The sequence below is a fragment of the Onychostruthus taczanowskii genome, unplaced genomic scaffold (genome assembly GCF_017590055.1).
Source record: "Onychostruthus taczanowskii isolate IOZ18803 unplaced genomic scaffold, ASM1759005v1 scaffold11, whole genome shotgun sequence".
Classification (NCBI taxonomy): domain Eukaryota; kingdom Metazoa; phylum Chordata; class Aves; order Passeriformes; family Passeridae; genus Onychostruthus; species Onychostruthus taczanowskii.
The window spans coordinates 8,192,613-8,220,134 of record NW_024497629.1 but is presented as its reverse complement, the minus strand read 5'-3'; the positions used below and the strand labels follow the sequence as shown (position 1 = coordinate 8,220,134).

General features: G+C 35.2%; 1 protein-coding gene across 4 annotated transcripts in view; it reads right to left on the bottom strand.

Moving 5' to 3' along the window:
* The window catches only part of ROCK2 (Rho associated coiled-coil containing protein kinase 2), a 103,547-nt gene that overhangs the window by 21,154 nt on the left and 54,871 nt on the right, over positions 1–27,522 (bottom strand). For 3 of the 4 annotated variants that reach the window (XM_041420604.1, XM_041420611.1, XM_041420619.1), the window contains exons 4-26: positions 25,406–25,543; positions 22,522–22,782; positions 17,570–17,714; positions 15,082–15,220; positions 13,343–13,434; positions 12,434–12,593; positions 11,780–11,843; positions 9,947–10,026; positions 9,500–9,548; positions 8,629–8,764; positions 8,409–8,500; positions 7,921–8,167; positions 7,495–7,601; positions 6,565–6,724; positions 5,733–5,893; positions 5,152–5,336; positions 3,920–3,989; positions 2,493–2,596; positions 2,191–2,377; positions 1,761–1,854; positions 1,551–1,645; positions 726–905; positions 339–507 (exon numbers count right to left, since the gene is read on the bottom strand). In XM_041420604.1, the coding sequence (XP_041276538.1) occupies positions 339–507; positions 726–905; positions 1,551–1,645; positions 1,761–1,854; positions 2,191–2,377; positions 2,493–2,596; positions 3,920–3,989; positions 5,152–5,336; positions 5,733–5,893; positions 6,565–6,724; positions 7,495–7,601; positions 7,921–8,167; positions 8,409–8,500; positions 8,629–8,764; positions 9,500–9,548; positions 9,947–10,026; positions 11,780–11,843; positions 12,434–12,593; positions 13,343–13,434; positions 15,082–15,220; positions 17,570–17,714; positions 22,522–22,782; positions 25,406–25,543 (3,115 nt within the window). Of the gene's footprint in view, positions 1–338; positions 508–725; positions 906–1,550; positions 1,646–1,760; positions 1,855–2,190; positions 2,378–2,492; positions 2,597–3,919; positions 3,990–5,151; positions 5,337–5,732; positions 5,894–6,564; positions 6,725–7,494; positions 7,602–7,920; positions 8,168–8,408; positions 8,501–8,628; positions 8,765–9,499; positions 9,549–9,946; positions 10,027–10,327; positions 10,394–11,610; positions 11,623–11,779; positions 11,844–12,433; positions 12,594–13,342; positions 13,435–15,081; positions 15,221–17,569; positions 17,715–22,521; positions 22,783–25,405; positions 25,544–27,522 lie in introns of all 4 variants that reach the window. The other variant, XM_041420628.1, reaches the window with a different exon arrangement.

The window sequence follows — 27,522 nt, the reverse complement described above, 5'->3', positions numbered from 1 at the left end:
ATAGAATCTCTAAGAGAGTATTAGTTTTACATTTTATCACATACACACAGTAATTACAAAATAACCACCAAAATAAAGTGAAAGAAATATTTAGTTCTAATGGACCATAACAGAATTAAAAAAAAAAATCTATAAATGAATGTAAGGTGAAGTATTACAACAGACAGATTTAGTTAGCAGGTGAGCAAGTGATCACTATCAAAGGATAGGTAAGATGGTAGAAACAGATGAAGATGAGAATCACAGAATCATCAGGGCATCAATTTAATATTCCAGTTTCTATGGAAATCAATGGTATAAACCCGGTTAATGCAGAATTATTAATAAAATTAACATACCAGGGAATCCATCATCCGCCTCAGCCTCTCCAGGTCCACTGCCTATGCTACTGTTGTCCAGCCCAATGTGCAGTGACTGCAGCTGGGAACGAAGCTGTTCAATGTCACTGTCTTTGCTGTCCAGAGTCATCTGCAGTTCAATCCGTATCTGACTCTCTTCTGCTATTTGCTGCAGGGATAAATTGCAAGATTCCCTATTATCACAATATTTGGTTACTCAAGAGAAAATGATGCAGAATTTTTAGCCAATCTCAATATACATTCTGTGTATTTCTTCTAGTTGGGGAAATTCAGAAATAGAGACTGGATATGCTACCTAAAAGTCTGTATCAACAGTAAGATTTTACAGAAAATACTGCAATGTTTATATTTACAAAAGGATCTTACTGCCTGCATTTCATTTATTTCCTTCTGATATTTGATCATCATCTGGGTTAACTTTTCTCGTTCAGACTTCAGTTCCATATGCAGCTTCCTATTTTCCTTTTCTTTCCGCCGTACATCAGTGTCAGCTCCACGTTTGACTGGACCCTTCCGATTCATGATTTCAGCCAATTTATTCACAGCCTTCCCATGGGAAAGAAAAGTGACAGAAACCACACTAATAAATACATGGAGTTATGTTATGAAGAAATAAAGTCTTCTCTCTGTCTATAACCAGGCACTTCTAACTATAAACTAAGACCTCTGCAATCCAGTACTACAAGCTTGTTTTAATTCAGTGTATTACACAAAATATAAAAGAAGGTAATTATGTCATTTTTACTTGAAGCAAGCATTAGCTGTGTGAGTACATTCATTCATTTAAATAATCCCTTCCATTTTCACTAGACAGACCCAAAATATGTCTTTGTATTAAAATGCCACTTGTTCTAAAAAACAATCTAGATTAAAATCAGAAATGTACGTCTTTATGGAACTTGTAGAGGTATGTTAATCAAGACTGAAACCAGTAACATGTCAAATCATTTGATGGAAATGAAGGCTTTTGCTGATGGAATACATCTGGATTATTATAAATCATAAGGATCCAGTTTCACTACACTGAAAGTCTACTTAGAACAAGGAAAAAAAACCCAATATATTTTCTTTTGGAGCAAAAACAAATAAAGCAATACTGCTATATATCAATAGTTTATAATGGAAAGTATTCTATTAAAAATTATTTGATTCAAACACTGTGTCTACATGCATTTGAATGTATTTGCTTACCTGGGTTTTTAATGTTCTTTCATTCAACAACTGTTTCTCAAATTGTGCTTTAATATTTCCTACATTTGCTTCTTCTTCTTTTAGCTTTGTAATTTCTGTAGCAAGGTAATTAAAAGAAAATCTATGAAAACTCATGACAAATGCATATAGTGTTATTAAAGAACAAACCTAGTTTCAATTTAAATCACATTTGGTTCTGAGATTACGTACGTTCTTGTGCTTCCTTCAGTTTATTGTTTAGTTCTTCTTTCTCATTAGCAAGGTTGGCCACATCACTAGTTAGTGTCCTATTTGCTTCCTCCAACTAAAAAAAAAAAAAGGACATGTGACCATGTAACAAAACTCATTTGGCAAACAAAGCAGCATCACAAGACATAAGGAAATGCTGCAGAGTGAGACCAGGATAAGGATGAGAGGACTTGCTGAAAGAGGGGTAGGGGCACAGAAGAAAGAATGGTCAGAGAAATGCATGGAAAAAACACAGTAAGAGATTCTTGAATTTCAATCATAAGAAATAAATAGTTTTAAAACATTAGGTATACTTGAATATCTCTAAATCTGCTAAAGAGCAGTGGATAACTCAGACTGCAAATAAAGCTCATGTACAACCTCTACCAAAATTACAGATCATGTAACTCACTGAGGCTATGGTGGCATCTTTCTCAGTAAGTTCCTGTTTATGCCTTGCCATCATCTCTTTAATCTCCAGCTCTTTCATAATCTTCTCTTTTTCCAAATCAGAGTACTGTTCTTCAGCAATGGAACGGGCAAGTTGTTCCGAATCTGCTTTTGTCAAAGTAATCTCTAGCTGAGCAGCCAAGGAATCTCTGCAAATTATTGATATATACTTTTAACTTTAAAATGGGTAGGTTAGGGAGGAAAGAAAACAACAAAAAGCCATCCTGATCTTTATGTATTAGTAGTCCAACTAGCAAAACCTACCTCTCATCCTGTAACTCTTGTATCTTTTGCTGCATTTCTTTACAAATTTTGGTCTTTTCCTCACATTCTTCTTTAAGTTCTCGAACTTGTGTCTTATAGAGAGTCTAGAATTTAAAATTGGAAAGAAAATTATGTGATTTCTATACTTTTGAAGGTCCACAAAATTATACAAGTTGACATAGTATGCAGTTCCTTAATCACACTAATTAGAATATAATTGTGCAATGCCTTCTTGAAACTTATCTAAATGTCATCATCATTCACAAATGTGCTTTGGTTATTTTACTTTGTTGTTTTTCCTTTTTTAATTTGTGTATTTGTGAATGGGTAGATGTATGATTTACATTTTCTTTGTATGTATATATACTGCTAAAGATACTCTAAATGTGAAAATCACTATTTTGTACAAAATCAGAAGTATCAGAAGCAGAGAAAATAATTTTTTTTTTCTACTATTTTAAATCTTTGTCTCATGTAATTAGGCATGTGGAGTTTAGATTATAATTATACAAATCCATAAAACCAATATGACAGTTGAAGAACAAAAAGAAATACAGGAATAAGGGAAAAACCAATTAGAAAATAATTTGAAATTCAAAATTTCATGGAATCAATATAAATTTAGAATCCTGAAGAAAATGAAAGAAACATGATATTGCTCTGTCCATTCAAATGACTGACTACAGGTCAAGTGACAGATGACTTTAAGTGTACTTACTGCAGGGATTTCAAGACAGATTGTCTCTCTGGCCCATCTACAGCAGTCAACTGACCTCAATTCTCCCTTTCTTTCCTTTAATGTGTGTAACATTTTCATCTATAAACCTTTAGGTAAGCCTTCTCTTCACTGACCTAAATCCACTAGGAAATCTTAATTTTCCGTTAATATTGAAACAAGCCTTTTGGCATCTCATGCAGTGTGACTGGCTGTGCACAGTTAATAAAAATTGACCTCCACATGCCAGTGATGATGATTTTTAAGTATGTCACCTATTTATTCTGGTGCACCTTGCCACAATAAACGAAAAACTCCCAACAGATCACTACCACGTTTGGTCATAATGCAAAATTTCCTTCTGAGCTGGAGATGCATATGTATTGTCACATCACGTGAGAATACAACTCTTCTCTATCATACAGCATGGAAAAGGCTTGAAACATGCATGAGATTATTCACACTGTGGAAAAATGAGCTGCTTAACTCCTCCCTCTGAACTCCCCTACAAAGCTCAGACATTTCTCAACATGAGCTCTTTTGTGCTGCTCAGTGATCAAGATCAAGGCAGCACACAACACCAGAGACAGGCACAAGAAAAACAAGTAGCTTTGGGTTAGACATGTGAAATGTCTGATGGCTGTGGGGGAAGAAGAAAAGCTAACATACTCAGTAAACAGATTAATATAAAATAAAGCAGCATAAAACATACTGAGAAATACTGCTCAGCTTCAAGCTGGTCTTGAAGCTCTTTCATTTGTCCATCTGCATCTTGACGTTCCCTAGAAAGGAAGAACATACTTTAGAGATATGAAGATATTCCAAAGCAGTAAACAGAAAAGACAGCATTCACACTCTTGAGATCTCCAGCAATTTTTTGACCTAAATATCATCAGCTATTAAACCTGAAGCTTCCTCTGGGTGCCAGCTCTCTTCTTGTACAGCTAAGAATACTGCACTAGTAACAAGTCAGTTTAATACTGCTAAGTCACTAACTATAACAGTGTCACAAAGTTTAACTGGTAAGAGACACTGATAAAGTAAACAGCCACCAACACAATCTTATTTCCATGTAAAATGTCACTGATCTGACTGGTTGTTTTGGGTCTCTTGTTTACTAGAGCAGTCTGTGAATGTTGGTATTCCTTGACACGCGTATTTTCTTGAATTCATCTGTTATTTAACAAACAGTCAGTTCCATAACAACAGAAATGTAGCAGAAAAGACTTCTGCCTTTGTTCCACATTATGGCCACCTTCTACATGACTAACTGCATCTTGCTGACAGAAAGGCAAAGCACAGGGAGACAAAACATCCAAAGTCATAAAGGAGCTAGGATTGAGATTTATCTGATACATGTGGTAATCTGGTCTTTTCATTCACAAGAAAGTTCTTTGTGAAAAAAATTGTTTCCTTCCTCACTTCCTATCAGGTGCAAATACTACTTGTAAGACCTTGAAGAACTACTGACACTCCTATCTGAAGGTCCAACAGATGTGCTTAAAGATCTGTAGTACTAGATATTTCCAATGGTTATGCTTTGTAGCTCTGCAGCAGTATTCATTTCCAACTCTGATAACCTCTCCTAGACTAATAATTCCAATAACTTTCCTCTCCACTGAAGTCCTACATAATTAAAAAAAAGTACCTAGACCTTCAGTTAAATAAGTGTTTCTCTGAAGTTTTCAGACTCGTATTTAGGCTGTGTTTTCTAAGATTTTCAGGATAACTAACATCTTTTAATACAAACCTATACATTGCTGAATCACTAAGCAAGTCACATTTAAAGTCACTGTAAATTATTTTAAAGAACAATTAAGTTTTGCACTGTAGAATACCATATTCTTTGCAGCAATTTTTTAAAATTAATTTTGCTCCCAGCTTTTGTTCCAAAACTATTTTAAATCAATACCATGACTAAAACATATAGAGCAACTTGCATACTTGCGGAGTTCATTGTTTTGTTTTTCCAGACTTAATTTGATTTCCTGAAGGTGGTTGTTCTCCTGTTTTAGCTGCTTCTCCGACATTCTCAAGGTGTTGACCTGCTGTGTTTGCATCTTGAGGTCATTTTGAGTGAGACAGCGCTTTTGTGTTTCTTGCTCTATTTTTAATGTCAAGTTTTTTACCTGAAAAAGAAACAGAAACCTGTGAATTTTACAGATCTATACAGGAATACAACATTTAAACAGTCTCTAATTGACTTCCTTTACATCTGTTGGAAAATCAAAGCTGCTTCCTGAAAAAAGGCATTAGCACACATTAAATTACCTAGTTTTTCCATGTCAATCTCACAACATTTACCACTATAGAGGACAAACCTTTTAACATAAATAATACTGAAATATATCAGAAAATGTCACCACATTCCACAAAGTAGACTTTTTAAAGTTTCAAGGACAGAGAAGGAAAACTTCCTTGCCAGTTTCATTCACAAATATTCCTAAATCCAGCTATAACAGAAAAAATACTAAGGCATTGAAAACAAGGTTTGACTCCAGACTCCTTCTGTCAGTGCTCCTTACATCTTCACTCAGAATATCCTTTTGCCGAAGGAGCTCATTTATTTTCTGCTGCGACTGTTTGAGATCACAGTCCAACATGGAGCGCTGCTTCTCAGCTTCCAACAGCCGATTCTCTACTTTCTGCTTTAAAGCTCTCTCTTCCAAAAGTTTCTTTTCCATTTCTGTGAAGTAAAAAATGTAAGACATCAGTGAAGTGTAAACAGCAGATTTTGGAAGCCAAAGGGAAGAGGATATCCACCCTGTACTAACAATAAGCCATGTTTTTCCTTTTAAAGCTGAAGAGAAAGACTACTTAGAAGTGATTAATTAAAATTTTCACAGCAGATACACACCCAGAGGATGCTTTTTCAAGCATTTCTGACAAGCTATTTCCTACTTTTGAGCTTCTAGATAACTTCCAGTTTATCTGCAACACCTCTGAGACAAACAAAACGGGTGGAATTTTAAAAATAAAACATTTAAATCTACTGTGCTCTGACTACAACAGTATATAATCAAAGAGCTGAAGCTGTTTGGGAACCTGATATGCCAAGTGACTCAGCCATTATTACTGAATCATTCTTGCTTCTTTTGAAGATCTGCATGCTCAAATTTTTTGTGAATGCTCTGCAATTGGAAGGACAGGATTTGTAGGAAGTTTTTAAATTAGCTGCAATAAACATAAGCCATTTAATTCAAAAGTAAGAGCTATCTTCTGGATTTTTTGGCAATTATCCCTGCCTTCAAGATGTTTCAGGTGTCATGAGATGCACCAGAATATGCACAATGAGAGATTTTATTATCTACTTTGTACAATTCACACCTAAGTCCAACTGTGACATCAAATACACACCTTTCATGGCTTCAGATTTTGCTTCCTCTATAGACTCATAGATCTTATTTTTGTCTGCTAATCGTGCTTTTGTGGCTTTATGTTCAGCTTCTTCTTGTTCAAGGTTCTGCTGCATAACTTTAAATTTATATGTCATATCTATTTCCATGTTGCTCTTTTCCTGTTAAAGAAAAAATAACATTGAAATAAAACATTAAATACACCAGGTTAGTGGCAGAGTTTTGAACAACAGTAACATGCTGCTTGGAAGGATGCTTGGATAGAAGAGAGAGCTCATGCTAAGGAACTGAGAACTCATTTCCATAAATGTTTTTTTTTGTGAATGCCAAAGTGCTCTAAAAATGGACAATGACATCCCCAGTTGCAAACAATTACAGAATTACTGCCTTAACAACCAAGATTCTGTAGTAAGAGCAGCTCAAAGATTAAGTTTATTAAGACATTTTTCAAGCCTTTTATTTCAGTAAAAGATTTGTTAAAAAATCCTATTGGCTGAGGTTCTTTTCTTTTTTGCAATAATGAGAGTTTAAAAAAACTCCACATATTAAATGAAATTTAGCTACTGTACATTAAGGTACACACCCGAGTACATAATTAAGTACTTAAGTACTTCAGCAGTAAAATGCATCATGATTGTATGATGTCTTTTTTCCTCCACTTCTCAAATTGGAAAAGAAAAAAACAAAACAAAAAAAACCAAAAACAAAACAAAAAAAAACCCACACACCAAAAAACCCCCCCAAAAAAAAAAAAAAAAAAACCCAAAAAACAAAAAAAAACACCCCAAAAAACCCCCAAAAAAACCCACCAACAAAACAAGGCTTATATTTTTGCATAGGTTTAGTTGCAATGTCTCAAATAATAAAAGTACAAATTCAAAAATTCTGTAAGAATTTAACACCAATAATGTTCATTTAGCAGTGTTGTTACCTTTTCTAAATCTGTGAGCTTTTCTTGCAATTGTCTTTTCTCCATTTCCAGTTTGGCTAATGCACTCTTCCCATTTTTCACTTCTTCTTCAAGGCTAGATATTCGACCTTAAAATTACCAAAATATTAATGAGGCTGCGGTCAGTGTGTGAAAACAAGACTGTATTTTATCTATTCAGAGATAACATTTTTAAAAATATAACAACTTCTAATTCTGACTATTAAGAATGTCTCCTTTTGGGGTGATTCTAAAAGTTTCCAATAATGTTTTATAGGTATCACCACACATTTTTTCTTAAATGCTATTCACAATTATGTAATGTTTTATAAAACAGCACTCTTACCTAGTCACAGTCTGAAATTCAAATAACACCACCCACACCAGAAACAAGAAGTAATCTTAACTTCAGAAGATTTGCAGAAATACCTTGTAAATCGCTGATAATCTCTGATCCATGACTTCGATCTCTCCTTTCTGATTCTAGAGCTGACTGAAGATTGAGATACTCCTTCTCCAGTTTGAGTTTTGCATTCTCTAGCAGGCAGTTCTTATCTTGTAATTCTCTATTATTAATTTCCAGCTGCTGGATTTGCTTTGTGCTTTCTGTCTGGTTCTTCCTTAACCTGGCTGCAGTATCAGACTCTGACCGCAGCAAAGAATTGGCTTCATCCAACTAAGATTGATAAAAACATAATTCAGAAACAATTAAAATATAAATCCCACTATTTCTACTACATAATACTACGTTTTATGGATTAAAGAAGTAAGGACTATATTTTAAGATTACTTTTGAACACCAAAACCTAACAAGAAAGAACCCAACTGCACATTTCAAATTCCTCCACTGTTACCAAAATCTGTACTTCAAGCAATGATTATTTTAAAATATACCTATGTATATAAAGCTGACATACCTGTCTTTGTAGTTGATTAATTTTTTCATTTGATATTTGAGAGTTCTGATTCCTCTTTTTTAAATCTTCGAGTTGGTCTTTCAAACTGTTAACTGCAATAAAAACAATTCAACATTGTTAATCACTGTCAAGAAAACACTTGAATTGGAACTATAATTAATTTATTTTAAGTATTAAAAACCCACATCAAAATGAAACCTTCAAGCATGGTTCAACATACCCTCATTTTCCAAATTGCGTTTCTTATCTGCTTCATGTTCTGCTTTCCTCTGGTATTCTGTATTCTTATGCTGAAGAAGAGCTTTCTCTCTCTCTAACTGCCTGACTGCAGACTCTACATTCTTCCTTGAAGTTATCTGGATATATTTAAAAAAATACACCACTAATTACACACACAGGAGTGGTATTCTTTTACGATAGAAACACAACTCTTGCACTCAGTTTAGTCTGTAATGGAGGAAGCCAGTCCATCTGCCTGCTGCAAATACTACGTATCAGAGCACGTGGTCAAATCCAGCCCAGGATGTCTATGGCCAGGAGCTTTGCAATTTAAATACTGTTTGATCATCTGGATTTGACAAACCTGGTAGACCTGCCTAAGCAGTCACTCTGGAAGCAGAGAAACATACATGTAAAGGTAAGGTCTTGACATGCACCTGCATGAGCCATACATTAAGTTGTACACAGCCACATCCAAATTTGCAGAAGCAGTAAGGTGCAAAGCTGGGCAAGAAATAGGGTCCTTTTACTAACACCAAGCAATCCAAAGCATGGTCTTCCTTCTCTGGAAACACTACTCTCACACCTTCAGTTTTTAAAATATGTTTGGGATACTTGTATCATGCTGTCTGTCAACTTAAAAATATGGTAAAAATCCAGTTCTAGAAAGAAATGAGCAGTTACAGTACAGAAATCATAATAAAAGTATTTTAGCAGTGACAACAATTTCATGCTTGTGAACACCAAAAAAACAACTGGAGTTATTTGCTATAAAATATACAGCTACTCAAAAGCAATTTGCTGTTATTGAAGGGGAAAATCTACGCACAAATGTTAAAGTTCTAATTCCAGTAAGAAATCTATGGCCTTACCTCTTCATCGAGCTCTTTTGCTATCTTCTCTAAACGAACACTTGTAGACCTGAACAAATTTGAAAAATAATTTTAAACCCTGCTGATAAAACAGAAATTAGAATGTTTGGATGTGTTACACTATTTTTATGTAAGGTGCTTTTGTCTCATTATTTTTATGCAAGATATCCTATTTTAAGCAAAAACATGAAACCTCAAAGGACTGGTGAAATCACTAAACAGTGAGATTCTTATAGGGAGTTAAAGCAAAAAAAAACCTCAACAAACCCCCAGAAAACCACCCCAGTACTCACAGGAGTAGTAAGAATTAAGCCAGCAACTTACAGCAAGGTCTGCTAGCAGAGCTGGGAATCCCCAAAGTGGATTAAAATGCTTTTAAGCATTCAAAAACAAAAGGTCTAATGAAACATCTTTATAAACATACCAAACATGTTGAAACATTCTCACCTGTACTTCTGTTCTAGTTCATCTTTGGCTTGTAATTCATTACTGAGCTGTTCTTCTAGCTTGCTTAGTTTTTTCTGAAACTGTGTAAAATGTCAAAAAAGCATAGCCCACATATAAAAATATACTTTCACAGAAAACAAATGCAATTCAATTAAATAAAAAATAAGGGAAAGCGAGGAAAATTAATTCAATTTTCCAGTATATTATTTTAAAACCATTACTAGAAGGTTACATCTTTACAAGGTATTAATTGTGATAATTTTAAATATATGGATTTATAGCAACAAAATTTGCTGCATACTGAATTGAATTGAACCATCACAGAATTAAGTGCCACAGATTGTGAGTCATTAAATTTATATGGGCAAAAAACATTGTTACCGGCCCTTTGTTGTGCTCTGTAGCCAGAGACTTTCCACTGGAGCAGATGTTTTTGGATAGCATTTTCTAAATGAAATGAAAAAATAAAAAAGGGGTGTACATGACCAAATTGGACAATATTAGATAATATGGCTAAACATGTTGAATGACCTCACATAAAGAAGAATTTCTTAGTCTCACATCTTGGAAGCTAATGAACACTTTGGATATGATTTGGTTTGCTTACTGAAATATTTTAAAGAAATAATTGTGAGTCCAGTATGCAAATATTAATGAAATAAATTATAAATAATAAATTTTGGATTAATCTCATGACTTCAGGCTTTCAAACGCATTTATTTTCCTCCCTTCCTCCTCCTCCTCTACCCCCCAAACATGAAATATAAAAATGTGGTTTTCCAAAACACTTCATAACTGTTACAATTAGCAGATTTCCACAACAGGAACATTGACAAGGACATCAAAACTGGAGATTTGTTGCTTGAGAAAATACAAATAAAATAAGTTGTCAGAAGTGAAATGCAAAATTTTACCATCTGCATTTACTAACACAACATAAAGCAAACATCATGAAGGCGACCATATGTATTTTAAACAGCAGTACCATTTCTATTTAAAAGGTGAAGTCTAAAACTATTCATCTCTTCATCAATGACAGGAAGGAAGTGGAGTCTAATAATGTTGTGCATTTAAATTTATCTGGTCAATACATAATGCATTTCCTTTATGTATTTTTTAAACTTTGAAAAGGAATGATAAGTTTTAAGAAATGTTAACAACATACTATCTATATTTGAAAAATACAAATATTTTAGTAACATAAGTAAGTATATGAAAATACCATTGCTTTTCCTGTCATGCAAATTTAAATTCATTTGTCAATCTTCACAAGCTGGATAAACAAGCTCCATATGCTCCAACTGGAGTATGATTTAAACATTCCTTTATCCCTGCAGGTGACAATTTACTTTTTCAAACTCTGAATAAATCAGTCATGAATCATTAATGCAAGTGTGGGACCTTCACAAGAGTAATGCTGTCTGTAGGAAACAGAGCCTCACACATTGGCTTTCCAAACAAATTCTGGATGCAAAAAGAATTCGAGAAAAATCTGTATTAATTTCTCTTTATACTACTGTACCTTAACACTTGATTACAACTGCTTCAAAATACAACTGGTTTACTGCTAACAATTTGGTGAATAAATATTAAAGTTACTTCACATTCACATAAAATTATGAAGGATTTTTTTATTCCTTTCATAATTCAGATACTATACTTACGTCTTTACAGTCCTGTAAACAGAAAATATCATTTTTATTGAGGATCATTAAAAGACAAAGAGCTCTCCACAAAACTATTTCAACACTTATTTTAGACTTTGTCTTTTCTTAACAAACTTAATAAAATTAGTTAATCATCCCATTAATACTAAGGAAAAAAGGCACTAACCTCATTTTTACTAGATTGCACAGATTCATTTTCTCTGCAAGACTGAGAGGAGTCACTTAGCAACCTGTCAAAAACAAAAACAAATCCCTCCAGCTCTTACTCAAGTTTTCAACAACTCTGGCAACCTTGCCATTTTAATCTATTCTCTCAAATCTCAATTTGTCCCATGCTGCTCTCAGAATGAAGCTCGTTTCATTTTGGTGTTAGTGCATCTTTCTGATTTGAATTGTTCCTTAACAGAATGTTTCCAAAACTACAGCAGCTTGAATTTTTTAATTCATACAATTATTTCTTGATTATTCAAGATGAATTCTAGAAAGTTATTATGCTGTGTAAGCTTTCTTCTAAAATAACTAATAAAAAGCAATTTTAGAAAAAAAAATTACAAATCTATCAGAATTTTAACCTGAACTGATTTTTTAAGAGATTGTATAATTTTGTGCATATAAAAATACACTGTTTAATCAGAGTTATTGAAATAATTGAAAGAGTGACAAATTATTTTACTCAAACTTTGCATTTTGTATCTTCACAACTGGACATAAATTAATATAATGCAAGGAAGAAATTATGTATTTAGAGTGAAAAAAGAAAGAATATAAGAAAAAAATGTGCAGGTATGTTTTTAAAAATGCATATTAATGTATCACATACAAATTGTCTCTATAATAGGTAAATCCTATGAAAGGCAGCTGGTTTCCCACGAAGGCTTTGGGGATCGGAAAGGTCTCCACGTCTCCCTTGTCGTCCTCAATGTCATCAAAATTACTGCTATCTATATCACTGCTAAGCTCAGGAACAACAGGAGCAGCAGCTATAAAAAGGGGGAAAAAAGATGCATTTCACTCCAAGACTCAGTCACTTGCTATATACAGGTATCTCTCTAGTGTTAAAAGACTGTCTTGTATGTTGTCCTTAAACAACTTTTTCTAGAGCAATCTATTTTTGTATTCATTGCCTAATGCACAGACCATCTAGTATTGCAAGACATATTTGCTCAGGTAATCACATTTGAGAATATAATTTCAACTACAATAATAATTTTTAAACTTCTTAGTAAATATATAACTTTAGAAGTTATGACAAGCTTATAAGAACTGACATACTTTGCTTTTTTACCTAAAGTGATCATGTTCTCAATACCTTACATGAGAAAACATACAGTAAAACTCACAGGACCACTGTCAAACTACTGTCTTAACTACCAGAAGATTAAAAGAAAAATGAAAGAAAACCAAAAAAAAATCTCAAAAGAACAAAAAAAACCAGAGAAACAGAACCTAACATGCATTCCTTTTAGTTAAAATTTTGAACCCTTCAATTCCATTGTTTAAAATTGAAACTTCTACATCAAAAACACGATAAAGGTGAGGTAATCCCAGTAGGAAAAATGCATATTTATTAACCCTCCCTCATCTAAGATTTTATAATACAAGTGATAAAAATGAGTGTTTGAGCAAGATTCTTGATAGTCAGAAATTACTGTTTATACAACCAGAAGTTTTTTTCATTTCTACTATTATAAATGCTGAATAAAACAGAATTTTAACCTGATTTACTTACTCTCTCGAATGTTGTCCCAGTTCCACTGATCACTTCTGAAGAAAGGGTGGTGCTTTATTTCTTCAACCCCATTTCTCCCAAGTCGCACATCCCTAAACAACAATTAATCCAGAGTCACAAAAATAGCTGCTTTTGTTTTGGTTTTTTTTTAAATTTTTTTAAAATTCTGACTTGTCCATAAGCAGCAATGAAACTTTCAGTACAGATTGTCTATGTTAACCACACTAATGATCAAACAGAAACAAAACTGAAAAAACACCAACCACTAATCTGTAGTTTCTTATATAAAATTTACTGATTCTTAGCATGCACTCTGCCTGTGACTGCTAAAATGTCCAGAATCTGGAGTCTGCCACGTGGGGAGTAAAGCAAGAAAGTGAGCACTGAGGCAAAAACTAAGAAAAAACTAAAAACACAAACAAAAACTCAACACCCTTGGGGGAAATAAAACTGCAGAACTTTCGTGTCTGCCAAACCACATGACAGACCGTAAGACGCAAGTGCAGGAAGGTCTGACTTGCTGCACAGAACAGTTATTCAAAGCTGGGCTAAAATAAATATTCTAAGAATTCCATCCTCTGCCCCACAACTAACCCTGACACGTCTCTTGCTGATATTTGCCACGAAGTAAATCTTAAATGCAACAAGAAACTTTTAGTTTGAACAGAGGAGTCTGTCTTGAAACTACGTACAAGCACAGGACATAAAAACAATGCATGGAAAAGAAGCCATAAATCAGGGTCAATGTTTAGTCCCTCTTTAAGTGCTTCAGCAGTGATCACGCAGCATCTGTTTCAAATAAATTGCTCGAGCCCTGTGTTAAACATAAACAGGAAGAGGGACACACGTAGTAGAAGTCCACCTTACTACATTTACACTATTAAATTCTAATCATATTTTCTCTCTACCCTTCAGCTACTACGGGTGAAAAATGCTGTTAAATAAAGCACATCCTTCCTGACCAACCGCAGGCTTGCTCAGTAGAGCAAACAATCTCTCTTTGAATGCAAAACCCATTATAAGGCACTTTGTTTTCCTAATTCCTCCTTCTATGGCAGCTGGATGCCCTGCTCCAGCCAAGTTCAGGTGATCACAGGAAAGCACAAGAAGGCATCATCGATCCAGAGCTAACTGTGGACCTACACTGTTGTTCTTTTAAATCAGTAAAATTGAAGATTATCTCTGCTTTCTGAAAGTAAGCAAAATGTAAGTGTTTAGGTCAAGAACAAGCTTACACAGCTTAATTTCAGTAAGTGGCTTAGTTCCATCAAGGGAAACTTCTAGGATATTTTTTGGTAGCCAAAACAACAACCTTGCGGGTTTGTTAGCTATATTTACCAATTAATGCAACAAAGCAAATGAAAAAAAAATTCAGTAAATACATGCTTACTTTCAGAAAAGTATTTCCTTCCACTTTTTTTAAGTCACACCCACACAGACATTGAGCAAAACAATTTTGTCCTTGCCTTGGAGTTACGAATTACTTTCAGCCTTACAAGTTTGTTAGTGCAATTGGAAGGATTTGTCCAGCACAAACTGTGTTGTTAACAAGAGCTGTCAGAACTGCTCATAGAAATAAAATACAATACCTGGAAAAAACACCTCAAAAGAAAAACTAGAGAACAGGAGGTTTGGCAGAAGAGATTTGAACAGAGATCAGGAGAAGTAGGAGAAGGAATTAATTTTTACAATGTACCATCCAAAATAAAAAACAGTGCCAGAACAGTATGTACACTTACCTATCAGTTAAAAAGGCACAGATAAGGTTCTTTGCATGCTTAGAGATTTCCACATCATCAGGGAAATGCAATGAGTTCTTATGATCCATAATTTTACTGTATGTTCCTACTAGCGAGTCTGCATAAAAAGGAGTATCGCCTGAAAATAAAATAGTGAATTGGCTGTGATTTTACATCATGTTTAAGTTATGTGAGTCAAGCAAGACAGAAGAGATAATGAAAAGTCTACAAGCAGTTTACCTAGAAGAGTCTTTTATTAAGAAAAAATTTGGACATACATTGTACAAATAATGCATACTACTAAAAATATTCCTTCCCTAAAATGTCTGTGTTACAAACTACACAATTTTCCATCCGGTCTATCACTACCAAAATTTTGCCTGGTGAATTACATCTTTTGTTCTGCCTTAAAGCTCTCAATATATTTTCTAATTTACACAATGGCCGACACCCATATGAATCAATCTTTAAACATTCCAAGGGTAAAATGGACCAAAACTCATTAAAGACTTGCTCATGCACATTTTTTGGAAGGAATCCACCAAAGCTCTCTGAAGATCATTTCAGAGGCCCACAGGTCTATCCTCCCTAAGGCATGTCAGCTCTAAGTAGGAGCCTTCCCAGTGTGTTACCACACTGTTAAACCCATATTAATAAATCTTGTTGACTGACAAATTACATCAGCTTGAGTGCTCATATTAACACGGAAGGTGGCTTTTAAAATAATTGACTTTTCTTACCCCGAGGTTTCCAGCCTAGGCTGTAGTTAAAGATATTTGCAAAGGAACTAGACTTAAGAAAGGTAAAACTGGGGCAAGTGAAAAGAATAGGCTGTGATAGAGGCAACTGACAATCAAATTAACTGGCAACATTGTTAACATACAAATGGTTTGAGTCTGTAATCAAGAAGCTGCAACTTTCACAGGAATCCTTTCTCCCAGCTAATCCACAGGTTTAATAGAGAAGGTGAACAAAGTGAACGTGAGCTGGGCTCTCTCCTGGGTTCTGGTGTGCTGCGTGCAGGCAGGAATCACCCGGCATCGCAGGCCGCAGCCTTCAGCTAGGAACTGAGCACCTCCAAAGCCACAAACATGAAAAAATGTAAACAAACCAATGGACAACAACCATTCTGCTTTTGAAAGAACAATCCCAACTTTTGTCTCTTTCTGTCATTTTATAGAAAACTAAGAAAGTAGTACACACCAGCTTGAATTTAACTTCTAGACTTTTAGTAAATTTATTAGGTTGCCATGCCAGAGCATTGCAGCTGGGAATCACTGATATTTGCTGCTGCCTCCCTCTTTCCCAACCTTCCTCTTCTGTCTTGGAAACAGCTTTGATTTTGGCCACACCTCAAAACTATCTTAAGACACTGAACTAAAGTTAGGATTCATCCTGTGACCAACATTTTACGGTTTAGTTAAGCACACAATAAAATTTTCATTTTCATAATAAAATTACCATTTTCATTAGTTCTGCAGCTTTATCAAAACCAGAATAAGAAAACTGTTTCTGTGGTTTCTTTGAAGTGCAAAGTTTTAGAAGACCATAGCCCGAATCTGATACTAAGTACAGATAAAAACAGATACTTTCTACCAATATGTGGGATATGGAGAAATGAAGTAATATTTTCCTCCTAGATACAGGGAGGACAAAAAGAGAGGCTCTGAAATGCTGAGAAAACATTCTGGACAGCTATGCCCAATATTTCAAGAACAGAATAATTTTATTTACTGCTAAAATTGTTCATGAGAGACTATTAAACCACACATTCTTAAAGTCAAAATGCTGTAATTCTGAACGAGTTGGAAATAGTAACAGCATCATATGTTTAAGTGTATTTCCTGTCTCAGCATACCAGAAACATCAAATCTGCAATATTCCCAGAAAATGCTGATTTTTAAAATTGTACGGTCAATTACATCCTTCCATAATCAGTATTTTGCTACCAGACTATCATACTGATCCTCACTATATTTTAAGATGCAGATGACTCATGTCCTTAATAGATTATATTCTATGTTTGTTGCCATAGCAGTCCAGTGAATTTTACTAGAAAATCCTGACTCAAGCACAAAAGAAAGAATCGAGCCATACTTCCACACTTTGACCTAACAGAAGACACTGATGTGCTGTGGTAAAGGACAAAAGAAAAGAGCAGGCCTGCCCTCGCCATTCCTCTCTTCTCCTGTGTCCCTGTAAACTCAATCCTGCCTGAGGTGGCACAAATGTGGTGAGGTAGCTGACCCCAGTTAAAACTATTCTAAGAATTAGTTTTAAGCTGAACCAAGTCAGGGAACTAATCACTGAGCAAGCACGCAAACAGCTGTCACACCACCAGAGTGACAGAGAGCAAAGAGAACAGCAGCGAGCCACAGCAAGTCAGAAGCTGTCAGAGAGGTACGAGCAGCCTCCATGCAGCAAAGTGCAGCTAAAGGCACAGCGAAGACTCAATGATATCTCATTAGCGGAAGAAATCATTACTTACCAACTAACATCTCAAAAAGGAAAACCCCTACAGACCACCAGTCACATTCCCGTCCGTAATAGCCATCGCCCCCCTGCGATTTCAGGACTTCTGGCGAGATGTAGTCGGGAGTCCCCACAGCTGTGTCGCAGCGCACCATTCCTGTCTGGGCAACAGCAACAACACAAAAGGCTCAGCTCAAGGGCCTTCTGAGCACTTCTCTAACCAATTCCTCTGTTAGTAAGACAGAAAACCATCAAAAATATAGCCGAAAATACTTGGTTTCAGGAGTGTGTTTTAAAGACTAATTATAATTCAAGAAGCAATGTGTATTGAAATGACATTTCTTGGTAATGTCCTTACCCCTGCCTACTCCATAGTATTTTTCTTGACTTCATCTTCTCAAAATTCAGCAATTTTATTATTTTTACCATTGGTTTTAATATGAAGGTAAACAGCGTACCAGACTGCTCCTTTCCTCATTGAATTCAGGGACATATTTTAGAATAATTTTGACAAGTTATGAATTCTAGGCCTACAAAGCAGATACATAACAATTTTGTCTAATTCAGCCTATAAATCAAATTATAGGTAATTTTTTATACACGCTTTGCTTATGTTTATATATAGAAAGAAGAATAAAAGGAGAAGCTATTTTTAAAGAATAGCAAAGCTTTATTTTTTTTATCAACATATTACCACAATTGTATCAATGAAATGATTCCTCATACTCTGCTTCACACTGAGAAACTAAAAATGTAGGGAATGAGTGATGCAGAAGCATCAATCAGCTCTGCCATCATTCTGATTCAGAGTTATAAGTCTTGTTTCCTTTAATGAAATTCACTGAATTCTCTCCTGAGACCAGATGGATGAATGAAATGAAATCCTGGATGAAGTTAGAGAAGTACCAAAAATACACTCTTCTTTTATTATGTTTCCTAATCCAAAGTTTTATCTAAACCATTTTACAAAGCTTTTTTTGTGCCTTTTGCCATCAGCATGAATGGCAATATATATTAATTTTGAATATTAATACAAAATACTAGTAGCAACGACTGAGTTCAAAATACATAGTTAAATAAAATAAGAGAACCATTTGATTTTGGAATTGTACTGATACACAAAATTTAGACACCACATGACAAATTCTTTCTCATATACAATATGAACTGTGAGAAGCGTTTATTTCTGTACTAAAACAGAATCCAGAAAGTCATGAACCAGCAGGCAAAAACTAAAGGGATGACTGCATACTGTAAAGACCTATGGAATACTTCAAATGTCCTCCTGGCAAGTGCCTATCTTCTATGACTCCATGCTAAAACTGAAACCTAAAGGAATTTTAAATTCTCAGTTCCAGAATGAAGAGACGAAGAGCAGGCCGAAGAATTGAACAGTAGAACAAAGAAATACTTCTACAGTAAGAGAAGCCTTTGCATGTTAACACCAGGCTCAATGGGCCATTACTCTCTGAAGCACATGAAGCTGCTTCTATTTATTCCCCATAAAACTCTCTACCTTCTGTCTCAGGAACTAACCTAGAAATACATTTACAGATCACAGAACAGCCTGGCTTGGAAGGGGCCTGAAAGATCATCTAACTCAACCAGTCAAAGGAAAAGGAGCTGATAAAAGATTATCTAACACCCTGTGGGACTGCATTACAAAATGGGGATTCTACCAAGTCCTTCAGGAGGTTGGCCCATTATCACCTGATTATGAAATTCCCAGATTTCTGTTCTGCTCATTTACACAGTTCTTTCAAAGAACTTTTGGTGTTGTTCTGTATGTATTTTTAAGTACTGGATACCTTTAATACCACAGTCAGCCTGTGGTCTCTGGCATCAAAGTTGAGTAAACAGGGACATGCTCTCTGTCCAGTACAGGGCACTTTGGCAGTCCCTTCATTCTGAAGAGACTTAAATGGCGCTGTTTTCTCTGGGCAATGTGTTACTCCTGTGTTTCAAGCACAGCCTCTCTGCCTGAGGAGCATTCTTACTGTAACAGTTGTCATGCAAAGCTTCCTGTCAGGAGTCTCAGGCCAGTGTTTTACCTGAAACTTTTCTCATCACCTCAAAAGATCATGGTGGACCTTGGAACTCATCTCCTGCAGATACGTGAGAGATGTACAGTGCAGTGCACAATCTTAAAAAACAGGCTGTCCAGGAGACACAGCAATGCTCTTGCAGATCCTGACAACTTGGAGGTGAGGCTGTCATGCTTCCCAGCATCATTCCACATTATTTTATTGCTGAAGACAAAGCAATTCAGGTTTCATCTTCAGGAGGATCTCCATCAAACCTGAAGGACTTGCTGTCTTGAACCAAGGCTGACAATCAGGCTTTCACTCCCTCAGGGAGTTCCTTCCAGTAAACAAGATGGGAAGGGTGTTTGTGTGGAAACACAAGGACCGCACACATCAGGTGTTAAGAGCAGACAATGCACCGAGGCAGGAAGGATCCAGCAGAGTCCTTTTCACTGGACAAGCTTCAGTGAGAAAGAAGCTGAGCTCCAAAAAGAGGAAAACGCTGCTTCGTTCAGCTAAACTGCCTGGGCTGAGGCAATAATCCCAAGTGGCAAACATCCCTTCTTTTGGTCACATCTTTTTCAACAGATACTCTCTGAATCGGTGCTCTGCTGAAAGCTCAGGAGCACAGGAGAGTGCTGAGCATGGCAACACTGGGAGCTCCTGGCCCTGCGATACCAACCAAAGCCAGCTGCCGTTTCAGCTCTTACACAACACCTGAGGATTAGACAGACTGGTGAACCCTGCCCTGGTCCACCTAATATACCTAAATACCAAAAACGGGAACCACAAATCCTACTCAATGTTTGAGTCTAATGCCATTCTTTATTCAACAACAGAAATACTCACTTTGATGCAGATTTTAAATTAGACAACTAATTTTAAAAAACCTAGACAAACAATGAAAAACAATGCTACCAACCCCCAATTATCACAAATGAGTTACAAAACCAGAACAGTTCCTTTTATGCTGGGAAAGATCACCTAAACACTTAGCAACTCTTTACAAAATGATAAGGAGAAATTCTGCTGCAAGTGTCTGTTCTGGCCTGGCTGACTTAAGCAAACACTGAACACAATTCCACAGCAAAGGTCAGAAAAATCCCTCAACAAATGGCAGCAAAATTTTTCTGGGTTTTCAACAGCATAAGGAAGATGCTAATGCTCACTACTGCTAAAAGAGATCCAAATCCAAAAAATAAATAAGTATTGGGTAAGCATATATTTTTTTACAAATCAGTCTGCCAACATCAATATTATATTTACACAGCTGGGATGTGTTCATGTTTTGTAAGAAGTAGCATGAGATTTGGAGACAATCCAGAACCTCTCAACTTCTAAAAGCTTCCTGTAGAAAGCTTCTCAAACTTCTAAAGCTTCCTGTACAAAAAATTTTTGCCATTCCACTGACTGTGAGAAACACAAGGAACTTAAAATTGAATCCTTTAAAAAGTTAACTTCTCTAGGAGATCACTGGTCCATTGATGATGCCTGGTCTAAAGTGGAGCTCACTGTAACTTTATGAGAAACACGGATGCATTTGTCACATTTACAATACCATCATAAAAGGTATAGGTCCACCATTTCTGAGGCCCCTAAAATACCACAGAGGATCGCCGTTTTTTGGTAGATTTATATTGTGAGCTTTTTGATGCTTTTTTGTTGTCGCTTCCAACAAACAACAGATTCTTTTAAGACAATCTAATTACAATTAAGAGACCAAGTACTACTTTTGATTTTTTTAATTAAGTAAATGCTGTCCTCTAAAATACATGAAAGTAAATTAACAAAATGGAGGTACATATTGTCTCTGCCTTTAGACTAACAAATACAACATCAACAAAACTGAAGAGACTGAACTTCAATAAACAGCTGCAGTTGGACAATGATGAAATTAATATATTGTCACATGAAAAAAACCCACCCAGAACAGACACAGTACTTCTGGATACTACTGAAGAGACATTAACTTAATGATGCAAATGCAAATTAAGTAGATCGCAGAAATGATATCAAGCACTGCCTAAACAATACAGAAAAAAACCCAAAACATAAAAGCAAGTAAGCTTAAAAGGATCACCCTTGCCAACACTACTACAGAAAACTTTCAAAGACCAGGTAAATCATAGCACACATTCATATACAGCTTTTTGTATATGTTAAAATCTTACAGTTTTTCAAAAGAAGAATAGTTAGTTTTTCATAGGAAGAGTATATTCTGTAAATTACAGCACAACACTGTCTGTCAGGCAAGATTCTAAGAGTGTAAACTACAAAAGGTCATTTTCAAGGTTTTTTTTTAATAATATAAAGTATCCTGTTAAAAATATTCTTATACAAACTCATTAGAAAACTGTATTTGGCTATACATGGCTAAATCTGGACAATTAAATAATTTTAATTGATATCTTGGCATCCTGACAAATAACTAACAGATTTTAATCAATATATCACATACCACTGCTGCCGTACTGTGACCTCATTTGAATGACCACTAGAGGATGCTATGAGAACAATTAGATGAAGGAAAAACACACACAGAATGTATCTTGCCTATAAAATAATTTCATTTACAAAAAAATGTCATCTTATGAACTGCTCCAAGATTATTAATGTTGAAACTAAGAGTTATCTTGCGAGCTTTTCAAACATTTGGTAAAAAAATTGTACCTTAGAAATTCATAAAGGCACATGCTTCCAAAAATAGCAAAGAGTAAGTTTACATCCTTCTTCCATGTGAGGGAACAGTTTATAACAGAAAAGGTTATACTATTTAAAGTACTCTTATATTTAAAATAGGAAACAAGAATCAGCTTTCTAATCAAGTAGTTCATTATATGAATATTCCTTTGGGTGTTATACTTCATAAGAAAATAACCTTAGATATAGATGTAAGATAGAATTACAGTTTAATAGACGGTAAATTATTCAGTTGCATACTTACTTCATCCATTTTCATGCAAGTGCCAAAATCTGCCAGCTTCAGATGCCCATACTTATCTAAAAGCATATTGTCAGGCTTCACATCTCTGTGTATCAAGCCCATGGAGTGAATTGCATCAAGAGCAAGAACCACTTCAGCTGTGTAGAACTTGGCCCATTTCTCAGGCACATCGTAATTGCTCATAAGGTTTACAAGATCTCCGCCTGGCATATATTCCATTACCATGTACAAATATTTGTCATCTTGAAAGGCACAAAATAGCTGCAACATTAAAAAAAAGGAAAGGAAAAAAATGCAATTATTTTTCAGACAGCTAGGGAAAGGAATAAAGCCCTTTATCTTGAAGTTTCATTGAACCTGAGAATACTTTTTCAAGATTACTTTTAATATGCATAAAATATACATTTTTCTATTAACTATGAGAGTACCTTGAAATTTACTGAACTTCAGAAACCCCTCATTATAATTTTTAAGACAGTATAAAAGTATTTCCTGATTATTTTAATACTATAGGCATCTATCTGTCTATCTATCTATCTATCTATCTATCTATCTATCTATCTATCTATCCATCCATCCATCCATCCATCCATCTATCCATCTATCTCCATGTTTCCTGGCATTAAGAAGTGTCACTGAGTCAAAATGCAAAGTAACAAATCTGCAACAGGGAGCATCCTGTTCTGATTTGAAAATAGATCAACAGTGAGCAGCATCTTAGACTGTTTCCAAATTTTCTATATTACAAATTCCTTATCTCTGTACATGTTTGCAAAGTCACTGCTGATTTTGTCAACACATATTGAAATAAGAAATAAAAACAAAATGTTCCTGAAGAAAACTAACACAATACAAAGAAACGGTCCTTAACAATAAAATGCTAGTCTGGTATAAGTGGCAGTCAGTATGTTTCCTACTAGCATGATAGTAAAAGTAGCATGATAGTATGTTTCCTACTAGCATGATAGTGAAAGTAAATTCAGTCTCTTTAAAATGTATTTCAGACCCAGAGTGCTGAAGTTTTAGAGATTCCACTTGGTTATCACCAGGCCTGAAAATAGCCCAGTCCAGCAAAAAGCATTACTATCAAATGTTCAGTGACTGTGAAAAAGTCTCTGAAAGTCTCACCTTATTTCTCAGGGAAATTACCTTAAAAACTAAAATCATTCATATCTTTAAATTACACAAAAAATTAAAAGGCAATTAAAAAACAGGATACATGGAAAGGATGAAGTCAGAATCAGGGAAACTGGAGGATGAGGAACCATGAAAGGCAGGTATGTTATGGAGATTTGACTTTCAGATCAAAATTACTAGCATAAGTAGTGACAGAAGACCTAGATTAGAAATAAATATTTTAATACATATATGCTGCACTGTATTTGCTTGCACAAATGGATAATGTTTCCAATATATAGTACAATAATTGATTGGGCCATTAAAATCCAAATGAAGATTCAAAATAATCTCTATTTTATCACATGTAGAGATAGTAATATAAAAATAAATAACAGCACTATGTCTTTATACAGCACTTTAGTTATTGCTCTCAAGGGATTTAATAAAAAAAATTTAAAATTATCTAGGGCTCTTGTTTCATTTCTTTTTCAAATTAAAAACTAAACAGAGAGAACCAGCGTGATCTGTCCCAGTTTCTAGATCAGAACAGGACCTATATTTTCTTCAAACCAGCTCAATGTCTACCCCACTGGACCACATCACCTAAATATATCACACTAATACACAATCATAGAAGGCACAATTGCAACTACACTTTAGTTCACTTGCTATTTACAAATGCAGACACACATTTATATCCTGCTTGTGACTCTTTCCTTTGAAAATCGATGCCATGCATTTCTCGTTACTTTCAACTGCATGTGAAAAATAGTTCCTGACAATTACTAGAACAAAGAACTAAGTAAAAAAATCATCTATTTGTTTAAGTATTTCTGTTGAATATAGGCAAGAGCACAAAATGTGCTCAATGAGCAAAACATATTTGTACACCAGAGGTAAAGTGTTATGAAAAAGATATGGAAAGCTTCAAGTCAGTCTTATCAAATATAAAGAAGCATAGAAATATATATGAGAACATTTAAATTAATTATAAGGACTAACAATTTCTCCAAGCACACATTTTCACTACTCCTTTTGTTAACTGGCGCAATTTACCAGTTACAACAAATGGCAATAATCAGTACTGATTGTTCCCGAAGGCATAATTCACATTACAGCATCTTGATGACACATGTCACCAGGCAGCTGCAAGTGACAGCGTCCAAGACCAGGGGAAGAAGTCAGCTCTCTGTTACTGGACATGCCGAGTGCTGATGTGAGTTCAGAACTGACCACTGTGAGAAGATGGTTTCAAGGAAACCACTGCTACAGCCCCTGTCCTTGCAGGAGACCAGGACTGCACACTCATCCATATATCAAACTGCAGCTGAAAAGACAGTGGCTATTTAAAGCACTCTTAATATCAATTGCCTGTGATCAATTGACTGTATCATGAGGTCATTTGTTTCTACATCATCATCACATTTGTTTCTACATTCCTATACAGAATTTTTTACCGATGGAAAGATAACTTCCTTATTTTTCCAAATAATTATGCAGGCATTTCAATAATCTATTTAATTCTGTTTTATGATTAATTTGTAGTAACTAAAATGCAAATTAATCTACTTTTTAACACAGCCAAGCATACAAAACTTAGTGAAATTGCTGTAAAAATATATTTTTTAAAAGTAAAAATCTGAACCTAAACCTTGATTTGAGTTTCAATGTAAATTTAAAACCAGCTCAGGACTGGGAAGTATTTATGGCCTCAGCATCATTACTACTGCTATTGTTGCCATTATTTTACTTTTATCTTCCTTACCTGAACCACCCACGGGCTGTTGGCAAAGGCCATGATATCTCGCTCTTCCCAGAAAAAGGCTGAATCTGATCTCTTGATCATTTCAAATTTACTAAGGAGCTTCATTGCATAAACCTTCTGTGTCATTTTATGGCGAACCTGTTGGTTGAGAAAGAGGAGAATAAACCTTTTTAAAATGTCTTGTTAAAATCTGAGTACCAGCATAGCATGTTTCTGCTATGTGCAAACTGCTTTCTGGGATGTGATGCCTCCAGGTCTTCATACACCCAATTTTTTACACAGGAAGGATTTGAGAAATTCCAAACCTCAAAAGAAAAGTTTAACAGCTGCTCAAAAAACCCCACCACAGCAGGAAATAAAGTCTAACTCTGCTTTTATTTTCTTATTCTGAACACTGTCTTGACATTGAATTCATCCATGTTAGAAACTGGGCAAGCAGTCTGCTTCAATCTCTGCCAATTTTTATTTTACACCAAAACATGATTGCTCCTATTTATTTTCCTAAGCAGTTTTTAAATTAACTTTAAATGGTGCAAAATTAATACAATAAATCCTGTTGGAAAACTGGAATTAAAGCTTTTATTACAAAATATGAAAATATTTTTGAAAACTTCATCTGAATTCAGACATGAAACCAAATCCTTAAATTGCTCATTGCAGTCATTACTCAGCTAATTAATCATGTGATGTGATATTTTATGAAAAACTATTAAAGTAACAGGTTTTTAACATTCTTGAGTGTTTCTTAAAGAAATCAAGGCGAGAAGTATTCAGCTGTAAGAAGTTTGAGTCATCAGGACCTTAAGTTTCTGCCTATTTTTTTCCTGTTAAAATAAAAAATTCAGGACTACTTTTTGAAATCAATTCATGAAAATTGGGAAATGCACCAGAAACTGAAGTTATGATTTTCTGGTGCATTTAAAACCTCTCACATCTAGTAAATAAAGCAGATCTCCTGACTTCTTAGTTTTGCACAATATCTGAGTTTAATTATGTTACATGAAAGAACGTTTAATAGGCTTTTCTGAACAGCTGTAGATGCAGGTCCATGACACCTGCAGAGAAAGCTTCAGAGGGGCACCTGTTTGGTCTACAGATCTGGCAGCATCAGTCTCCTTCTCCTGAGGAGCTGCAAAATTTAATACTGCTGAAGGAACCGAAGAAGCATGAGGTGTAGGGGTAATCTTGGAAAAAGCAAGAACATGAACAGAAAGAGGATTATTTAAGGAGTTGCTGCTCCTGAAATTGGGGCTTTCTGCCTTCAAGATATAGGTGCAAAGGTTTTATTTATTATTAGTATCTTGCATAGCTAAACAGTAACAAACAACCTTCTCTACAATTAGATAAAAAAACCTCCAACCTAACACCAGAACAGAAACATGGTATCCATGTGGATTAACAACTCTGTAAGTATATTTTAGGGCATTAATTAGTCAGCTAGTGAAGGTGTCCTAAAACAGGATTTTGAAATCTATCTTCTTCCTACTTACTAATCCCACATGGGAAAATTTACAAAGACTTGGTGGTACACCACAAACTATACTCCCCTAAGTAGAGCTTTTGTAATCCTGCCCAAAACCAGAAGAAACACAAAGACCAGAAACCTCAAAAAGATATTGTTCAATTGAAGATGCATATTCTGTGAAATTTCACATGGAAGCTCTGCAATGTATTTAGTAGTTTACAATTCCTGAAGTCAGTGTGTACACTTGCCTAGGTGCAGTTGGAATAGCTGCCTGCATTTAGAAAAACAACTGTGTCCCATGCCTTGAGGAAAAAAATTCTTGAAAGTCATCACAGCTTGAAGGAAGCTCATATACAGTAGAAACAAAGTAAAGAGGGGTGGGGGGGGGGCTCAAAATCAGTCTGTACACCTGTCTAAATAGGGCCAACAGGTTATTGGCTAAATGATTTCTTGAGAAAATTTCAAGACGGGTTCTTTCTCTGTACAAAAACAAAGCAATAATAAGTATATTGGCACAGTCAGAGACTCAATATATCTTGGCACTCCTTGCAGGTGAGCAGACCTACCGCTGACATTCCTCCTCCTATCAGCACCATGGCCCCTGGAGACAGCCTTTTGAGCTGCTAGTCACTCTGCTCTTTATTCAGAGCTA